Source organism: Buceros rhinoceros, unplaced genomic scaffold (assembly GCF_000710305.1).
Source record: "Buceros rhinoceros silvestris isolate BGI_N320 unplaced genomic scaffold, ASM71030v1 scaffold39799, whole genome shotgun sequence".
Lineage (NCBI taxonomy): Eukaryota > Metazoa > Chordata > Aves > Bucerotiformes > Bucerotidae > Buceros > Buceros rhinoceros.
In genome coordinates, this window is record NW_010433941.1 from 297 (window position 1) to 9,939 (window position 9,643).

Consider the following 9,643-nt stretch of genomic DNA (forward strand, 5'->3'; position numbering starts at 1 on the left):
TCTGCGCCCGCTGCCCGGGCGCCTCACACGGCCCTGCCTCACACGAAGGGAAGTCCGAGCTGGGGCTTCGCTCTGAAGCTGGAATCCGGCGCCCGAGTTTATTTTCCAACAACTCAGAGGCCCTTAGTGAACGTCGCAACCGGAGTCCGTGTTACCACCAGCGGCTCAAACCGCTCCCAGCTCCCCCCAGGAGGCGATGAGGTACCAGTCCATGCCACCGCTTCTACTAGCAGTTCGTAGACGTCCTCTTTACAGGAAGTTTGTAGACATATATGTACACAGGAGCATTTCTGAAGTTCATCATAACATTAATCTCTACCTTCTAATTTACTTATAACGTTATTACTTTTTAAAGTGTTCAATATGTTATCATAAGCCTTGGTATCTATACACCATAACTCATCCAGTAACTTAATAATAGATTGTTTCTCTCCTAGTGTGTTTTTCCAGGTGAGAAGCATCTGGTAAGATTGCTCTTCTTTATCGTTAGGAAAGTCATGAATAACTTTAGCAATATCATTTTCCTGCAGCTGAGTTCTCATAAGCCGCATCCATTTGTTCGGTGGCACTCCATTTATCAAGACCCAGAAGGTCTCGCTCAGTTCTGAAAGACAAAACAAACACACACAGACAACTCACATCAGGGTAGGTTTAAAATACAGCTTTTTTCAGAGCTAATGTACATGCTTTCCCATTAATTTTCGGCCAAACAACAGCAGCAAGGCCAGGTTTGTAACCCAAGAAGCAGCAGGACAAATAGGTTTCCAACTGAGTGATCTTGAAAAGTTAAAGGCATCTGTCTACACATCTCAGAAGCAGTCACTTAAGACACCACTCGGTAAAAGGTGATTTTGAGCAAGGTTTCGACTGGCCTGCATGTCTTCACTTCGGCTTAACAGGGCTACTCAACAGGAGGCTTTAATCCCTTTACTATGCTACCAGTCATGTTTGCCACGCCAAGACCGGCACGAGCAAAACCCATGGCTTGGCCATCCAGCACATCAGCTTGCTGGGTACAGGTGGATGTATGGGGATTCGATGCGGTTTTCCATGTGACCGGACAGTTGACAGAAGGATGTCCTGCTCTGACCAGCACCTCGCTCATTAAGGCAGAGTACGCTGCTGCAATGCAGGCTCATTAAAAACATCAACATCTGTACCACTATACCACACTAAGCGTGCAGAAAAGCCGCACTTCAAAGTAGAACGATTCACCACAGGGATTACAACTTCTCTCTAAGGTAGTAATAATCCTGTTTATTTTACAATAAACTGAAAGCCTTATAGCTCTAAGAAATATCCATTAGCCTCTCTACACTACTCCTTAAAAAGACTGAAGTCAACAGAAAAACCACCAAGTACTGCCAATCTGTGCAAGACTTACCTTTCTGAGAGAGATCTTTAACAGTTATCTGACACCTTGGTTCTCGTACCTGTAATACAAAGTTTGACCGTTACTCCTACACATCAGAGCCCTTCACTCATGATTATTGCTGAGCTACTTGAGAGTTTGCTTCCACCACACACACACCGATAAGGGGGAGGAGGGCAGATTTCACAGCACGGCCAAAAGGATTTGAGCAAAGAAAACCACGTGCCGAAACATCCAGGCTACTAGCTCTGAAGTGAAGCAATAAGGCCGTGCACTTGCTACTATTGCGAAAGAACAGCTTCTGCGTAAATACTAAACAGAGATGAGAGGCAGAAGCAGATTATATGAGGGACTGAAGTTTGCTTTCCCAAGACAGAACTTCCCATACTTGCTCCTACATCTTTAAGGCAAAGCCTTCTCCTCCCTATCATTCTCCCTGAAAACAGCATCTATCACTTAAGGAGTAGTTAAGAACGCAACTGAAATTACACACGTATCAGAGAAAAATACTATGAGACTTTCACACACTTACCGTCCTACCACATCGTATGTTAGATGGGACATTCTGACAAAAAGCAGGATGCTGACCAGTTTTTGCTGGTAGTGAAGACTTAGCGATCATCCTCCAGCACCTTTCCACAAGGCGCTGCCAGCCCCTGCACCGGATGGTGCCCGGCTGAGAAAGCACAACACCATTTTCCTCTGGTGATGGGATTTTTCCTCTCAAGTCACCATTGGTTTGTTCTTGGCCCTCAGGGCTCTCACCAGAGTTCTCACCCTCTGGGCTCGCTGCGCTATGTGGAGGTGTCTCCACTTCTGGCAAAATGAGCCTTTCAGTGCTGCTCTCAGACTCCTGTAGAGAGTAAGAATGTGCATTAAGAGAAGTTTCAGAGGTGGGCCTTCGAGGACAGTCTGGAGAAAGAAAACAACAACTGAAGTCACCAGATGTCAGAGAAATAACAGGAGAGCTGGTAAAGTTACAGTCTTTTTAGACTTGGACTTCAAATATCTACAGAGTCGAAACCCTCCGCTTCCCTGGGTGTTGTGCTCCCCCTGGACTGCGGGGCAAGGTGCACAGGCTACCGCCACAACAAACGCAGGAAACTTCCCCTAGGCTTTTGAGTGGTGCATATGGCTGCTTGCTGCTCTCTTGGTACAGAAGGCACACGCTCCTCCTGAGGCGGGGAGAAGAAAATTGCTTTGCTGCACCTGAGCTGACTTAACAACAGGGACCTCAGTCCTCTCCTTGTATCACAGCTGATGCTCTCAGAGCTTGCACCAAACTGTCAATAGCCTGTCAGCTCCATGTAAGTGCACTAGCTTGGTTTTTTGGTTTGGTTTTGTTTTTCTGGCAGATTCACAAATTAGAATCAGTATTACATAGAGGGTGTTTTTGTCTTAGTGAGCACCAGTGCACATTGCATAGCTTTTGTGAGGAGACAGGGCAGCAAGTGAGGAGGGCTACAACACTTTTAGCATTGGCAATACACAAACCAAACACGTGCTGGGAGTATAGCTCCCACTCATTAGACACCGTTCAAGCACAGAGCAGAGCAGCACTCGTCTAGCATATCAGCTAGCGCTGAAACTGGAAAGTTTTAGGAATTTTATTTCTTTTAAAGGTAGAAAATGAGGGCAAGGAGTGACTGTTTTTCCAATGAAACTTGTGTTACAGTTCCCCCATAAGCATAAGCCAGTGTGATTGCTGTTTGCAGAAGGTCAGTGACCCATGTGTGACACCACTGTGTGACCAACACACGTAAGCAGGGATGTGAGGGGAACCACCCCACGCATCACACATATAGCTGTACATCATCCTCATTGAATCCACTTGCTGTTTAAGGGTGCAAACAGGTTAAACAAGTTGATCCTATTTAAGAACTATTCTGTGTAAGTACAGAGCAACTGCGAGTATACAGCATGGCTGACTAATAGCTGCTGCTCTGTTCTGGAACAAAACAAACTATTAGCAGTATTTTTTCAGCAGTATAAATTCACTTTGGAAAGGACAGTGTGTTAGTGCCAGAACACCTGGTCTCAGGGCTGCTTCAGAGTCACTCTCCTTAGCAAATAAGCTTTTTGTTACAGCAGCACGAACACTCCAAGCATGCAGACACTGCAACTCAAGTCTGTGACAACTCTTACATCAGAGCTAAGCATCACCATGCACTGATTTGTGATTGTGTTATTCTTCTACTATTTTATTCAAATTAAAGAGATGTTATATTCGCCTATTCCTATGCTACAGCATTTTGACCAGGATTTCTGTCATGTTTCTTCATCAGCTTCTACGAATACACGAAGTGCTGCGAATCTGGCCAGGTCGTGGGGGGAGACACAACCCAACAAAACCCCATGGGTGATTCACATATTTGAGCCATTTATGGACCTTAAAAAAAGAAGAGTTTAAGATAATGTTTTTAACAGATCTCTCAAGTCTGTTTCTTCAGTCTTCTAGTGTTTGTTATAAATTAAGATGCATTTAATTACTTGAAATATGTAACTAGTAAGATTAGACAAGACCTCATGCACCAGGTGAGTAGTGCATGAATTGGGTGGGGAACAAGGTGGTCAGCATGGAGAAGGTGCTGTGTATGTGCTACAAAAGGAATCTGGATGCTTTTCTTAAATCCTCATCAAGACAAACCTGAGTTTTACAGCTTGGTGTTACTCATCATTAACTATCCTAGGGAAGACTCGCCATGCTCTCAGGAGTGTAGCTTCTAAATGGAGAAGCTAAAGCTAGACTAGCTAAATACAAGCTAGTCTTACATTCATCTCACAAAACACTAGATAAAAAGAGACTGAAATCCTACTGAAACAGTAAGGATCTGAAAAGTGTTGGACTACAGGAGGACAGGGTGAACCTAGCTTTAAAGTGGCACGTACACCAGCAGCCAGCCTTAGCTTGGCAAACCCTTTCCAGAGACATACTTTTGAACTCCTTGTCTTATGTGACTGTCTGGGATCAGGGAGTTAGACTGTCAGGTCCTGGTCTGCAGCCCCAAGGCAGGAAGACGCAGTCCCTTTACTGGCTCAAGAGGAGTCATGCTTGTGAACAAGTAACGTTGTAGCTAAAATGCAAGGAATGCCAGAACACCACTGCGCAGGGAAGCGCTACCTGACCTTCCGTGGATAATGCACACATGAAGTGGCCAAGAGCTAACTGGGCCAAGGCATCACCTGGAAACAGTTTGAAGTGAAAACTTGCCCTTAACCAGATTTTTTTCCCTCCCCCGCTTACAAATCATCCTGGCCACAGGCTCTGGAATGTTTCCAAGGGAAGTACTGGAAAGGCCAACTGCAGTGAACACATGCAGCTCATGAACGCATCAGGGCCTTGCTAACATCTGACCCTGTATGAATCACAGCTTGTTGCGCCCCAGGAACATGTCCTACCAGAGGTCTACAGCAAGACAGCATTGGAGAGCTGTGTACCAGCTCCAGTTACACAGGGCACCGTCCAGCTGCACAAAACTGAGTGAAACACTTGATCCATCATATACTTACCAGACCTTTCTCTGCATCTTTGTCAGGTGAAGCAGCTGGAAAACAAGACAAATGTCTCAAACTTTTAGGAATTGCAGCAACTTAAATATAGCTGAATTCACTCAAAATCCATATGCAGTAGACAGATTCAAAACACAAACCAAAGCTCTGATACACACCAATTAGTTTCCTTGACTTGTTTCCTATGTTTCAGGAGAGTACTACCCTTGGCTCCCACCAACAGCACAAACACTGTGCCTTCATACAGGGGATGAAGAATCTCACTTCATAAAAAACAGACCACAAGATTCACTTTGGCTTTTAAGCCACTCTTTCAACCTCCCCCCCTCCAGCTTATGCTTCTGACCATTTTTGTGGGCTATTGCAATACAAAAGAGAAGGCAGAAGTGGTTTGTACTGTAATACAATCAATAAGACAAGTTTTGAACAAAGTTAACATTCAGAATAATTTTCAACATTAGTCTAACTAAACTAGTTGCAAAAACACTTCAATATGCACTAGTGGAAAGTTTCTCAGGAAAAATCTCCATTCCCACTAAAAAAATAACAGTAATTCACACAGGACCTATCCATCTAACATGCATGTTAAGAAGCTCAAATGGTAAAAAGACAACAATTTGTAGAAAAAATCTCCATAGTCAAAACAAGTTAAAGCAGTTAATGATCTAATTAGTTGCTACTTCTTGCCCCATACATCTGAGCTCACACACAGATCTTCCTCGCTCTTCGCCAATACAATGCCAGTAAACAGGAAAAGTCCTTTTAAGGACCTTACACTAATCTTGCTTTGAAGCAAAGGCATCTGTCAGCGAAGGAAGAAAGCTCAGAGTTGACGTTTATTATGTTATTTACTGAACAAAACTAGTCTCTGTTATACAAGAGTCACTTAACTGAATCACATAATAAGTGAGCTAGAGCTTAAACGGGCTCCCCAGGAGTAAACATAGCAAGCAGGGACAGCCTGAGAGCAGGCTCTGCCTAGTGCTGGAAGGTTTATGGATAGTAATCGAGCTATTACCTTTATCACTCTTCAGTTTTCTAATTATAAACCACAGCAATAAACCAACAACCACCAAAATAATCACAATAACAATAATGAAATCTGTGCTTCCTGCGAAGAAAAAAAGAAATAAGATTAGTACTGAAGCAGCCCCCAGACAAGGTGTTCTGAAGTGCAAGTCTTCCCTGCTGCCCTAGAGGCCAGCCCAAGCTCAGCATGAGGACCATGACCCAGCTAGTTTGTCCTGGAAAAGGCACTGGGACTATCAGCTGACCTGAACACGTAAGTGCTCATTTGCACAGCACAGCCCCAAAGGCAGCGGGGGATTCTGTATGGAGCTGCACTACAACTGCTACCAGCCTTTCTGAAGAGACATTGAAGAAAAGGAGGCAACACGCATGCAAGAGAAGAGTGAGCTTCAGGGGCTCTACTGCTTGTAGCACCAGCTCCTGCTTTCTCTAGTGTGGCAGAAGCTATCTACCAGCAGAAGAGAAAGCTGCTCCATACTCAGCTTCTCAGACATAGGAAACATGAAAGAAATCTTTGCAGGGTCCATAACTTCCAACAGCATCACTGCTGCAGCTTTGAAAGCCTTGACAGTACATGTAGTTTCCCACCCACCCAGTGAAATTTAAGACACTTTCTCACTCCAGTTCTTTGGGGAACTTGTCTTTAGCAAGAAATTCCCAGACCAAAATACAGAAGCTCTTCAACACATGACAATGGTTCAAGCCACTGCTTTACAGACTGCTCTGGTGTTATTCGCCTGAGGCCACAGACCCAATAAAGCCAGCAGAGGTGTTTGTGTACCAGACCTTGACTGGGTAAGCCACATCCGAGGTCCATAGTAGCGTTGCAATTCTGCACAATTTCTTTCCCTTCCGGACACCTGAAGTGAAGGGCAACACAGGGTTGTATCAACATTCCCAGAGCAATATGCACCTCTGCCGAGGCCTGATTTTTCTCAGACATTGCTTAGAGACATCAACAGACTGTACATAAACAAGTAACTTTGTTAGAAGTGCACTTTTAAATTAGGTGAGATAACACTACAGGATCACAGAGAGGAGAAGCAGATAAAGCTCATGTGTTAGCCTGTAAGGGGTAGGGAAAAAACACCCCACAGAGCAGATGGATTATTCATGCACCGTTAGTTTCCTTCAACTGGTGGTTCTACCTCCCAAAATTTGGGGCTGGCTGCTACAAAGCTCAGGTGTGGAAGTTCTGATGTGAAAGCATAAGCTTAGAGCCATAAGCAACAAGCACAACAATACCAACATCCACATCTCTCTAGGTCTCAACCTCACGTATTTTGACACCTAAAATTTAAATGCATGAATAATGCCATTTATCTTTGGTGCAATTATTTACAGCCTAATCACAAGTCAGGTACTGGCACAGACTGGGCCACAGCTCTAACATTCCCTAGAAGGAAAAGGGTCACTTATGTCCATTAACAAACTTACATTGTACTGCATCTCTGACATATCTCGCAGCCCTCGGCGGGGCAGAAATACCCTGGTTGGCATTGGCATTCAGTGTCTTGCATCACAGTACAGGGTCTCAAAGTTATCTGATCTAAAAATAAAAGTTACAAAGTAAGTCTCAAACTTGTGGCTCCCTACAACTGCGCAAAAATTACACGCAGGCCATAAAGGCAATTTATTCATAAATTCAACATTCTCAACAACTGGAAGTGCAAAAAACCAGAGAACCAGGTTTTCTACATTAAAAAAAAGGGGGAAAGGGTTAAGGTTTCATTGAAATTGTGCTTGGTACCATCTTTACACTGCCGGCATGGCAAGCATTCTTCCAAGCCGTTCTCATGGGCGGTATAAGTTTCTCCTTCCGTGCAAGAGACACATCTTCCTTCTGAATGCGGAGCACTGCAGTGCTGAGCAACATAAGTACCTGTGGAAGAGGAGAGCCAGCAGCAGTCTCACAGGATCGTGGAACCCTAACAGGATGCTACAGCACAAAGCCATTTTTGGAGGACGTTCAAGCCCTCGTGGAGCAAACGGTGCACCACATGAGCGAAGCAGCGCATCAGCATCAGGAGGCACGTTCGCAGCTTGCTGCACAGAGAGGGTGCGGCGGCAAGTGAGGCAAGCAGCCAGGCCTCTGCTGAGGCACACCGAGGATGAGGGTGACTCATGACAGCAGCTCCAGGTCACCCACATGGCCAGCGCCATATCCTCCGACGGGACACGGCAGGTGCTGGAAGAATTGCTTGAAACAACCTCTCTCCTCCTCTGCCTGAATTCTCTCTCAATACTCCCGACAGCCTTCCAGTACCATCCAAGTGCAGGGTGCTTCCTGGCACTGAGCTCATTAACTCTGCACACACTGAGCAAGGAGGGGAGAGCAAAAGCAAACTCAAGTTTTACCTACAGATAGAAATACCAGAATTCCCCTAGGCCTGTTCTTTGTGCTAACCAGAGCAGGGGGGTTGTTGGTTTGTGGTTTCTGTTCTGGTTTTTTTTTTTAAAAACCTCCACCATCCGACTTTGAACTCTATATTCTCAACAGCGGGCAGAAGTTTCCTGGCTTGCTGCCAAGGCACCTCTCCCAGTCATCAGCTATTGTGCAAGGGGGTCTTGCTTCAAACTGGAGCCCAGCCTTAACGGCACCAACAAGCTGCTGCTCTGACCAGGCTCATGCTTCCACCAGACGTGAGGTAAAAACCGACAGTGACATCGTTATCAGTGTGGGGAAAAACCCATGGCCATCACCAGCTAGAGCTGCTGACGTCTTACCTGCTGGACAAGACAGGCAGCAGTGACCTTCATGTAAATACTCGCCCTCCCTACAGTTTTCTGTGCCAGCTCCCGGCATCAGCAGCAGCACAACCTACAGCAGAGACAGACAGGTGCTGGAGTGATTCATCCTCCCAGGATGCGATAACCATCTTGGGGAGATGTTCCTGCAAAGACTTGGAGACACATTCTGAAGTTCATGGGAAGCCACAAAGGAAACCCAAACTAATTTCTGCTAAGTGTGCCGCTCACAGCGCTAATTACGAGCACAAAGCTGGGGTTAGAGCAGCGGCTGACGGGCTTTGGACTACTACTGCCCCAGATCCCTACCTCCATTTTAAACTTTATTTTTCCTTTATTAATTCACCACAGCTGAACTTCAGAGGCCGAGTTTTCTGCCTGGTGCAAGGGGCTTGTTTTGTCCTCCCGTCTTTTTATTCAGGAGGGTCAGTGTTAGTCTTCTTCCAGCAAATCCGAGGAAACGCCCCATCCAACTTTTCCCCGGCTCTTACGCAGAAGGCAAGCAGTTGAGTCATTAACAAAAATAGCTTACTGTACCCGAGGAGCATTAGGAGCTGGAGGGGTTGCTTACTTTTTCCGGAGACCCCTGCGCCAGTCTCGCCCGCCCGGGGACCATGTGGCTCGCTCGGGCCGGGCGGGGAGCCCAGAGCCGCGGGTGTCCGGCACGGAGGTGGAGCCCTCTCTTACAACACACGCCCGAGAGACGCGGTAAAAGAGCGGGAGGAGGGGAAGGGACGAGCGCGGAGCTCCCCGCCGCTAATTGCCATCAGCCGGCAATATCTAAGCTGAAATCGGGAGTTTCCACTCCCCGGTCCCCGCAGCTCCGCTCTTACAACTCTCTCCCCAGGGGACTAAAAGTCTTCCCCGTAATCGCCTAGTCGAGAAAACCACCAATTTCACAATTAAACAACGTGAGAACTATTAAAGAGCTCACTCCTGACTTGTAATTTTCTTTTTTCCGAGGAGAGAGGGAAAGGCGGCAGA

General features: G+C 46.0%; 1 protein-coding gene across 1 annotated transcript; it reads right to left on the bottom strand.

Moving 5' to 3' along the window:
* Positions 1-319: 319 nt before the first annotated feature.
* On the bottom strand, positions 320-9,275 carry LOC104500610 (tumor necrosis factor receptor superfamily member 8-like; the record flags this gene model as incomplete). Its single annotated transcript, XM_010144278.1, has 9 exons — positions 9,231-9,275; positions 8,639-8,732; positions 7,662-7,793; positions 7,349-7,460; positions 6,693-6,771; positions 2,105-2,225; positions 1,599-1,684; positions 1,385-1,433; positions 320-604 (listed from the first exon to the last, which is right to left on the bottom strand). Coding segments are annotated over exons 1-9 (1,003 nt in total), but the record flags the coding sequence as incomplete, so codon positions are not given.
* Between the last annotated feature and the right edge of the window lie 368 nt (positions 9,276-9,643).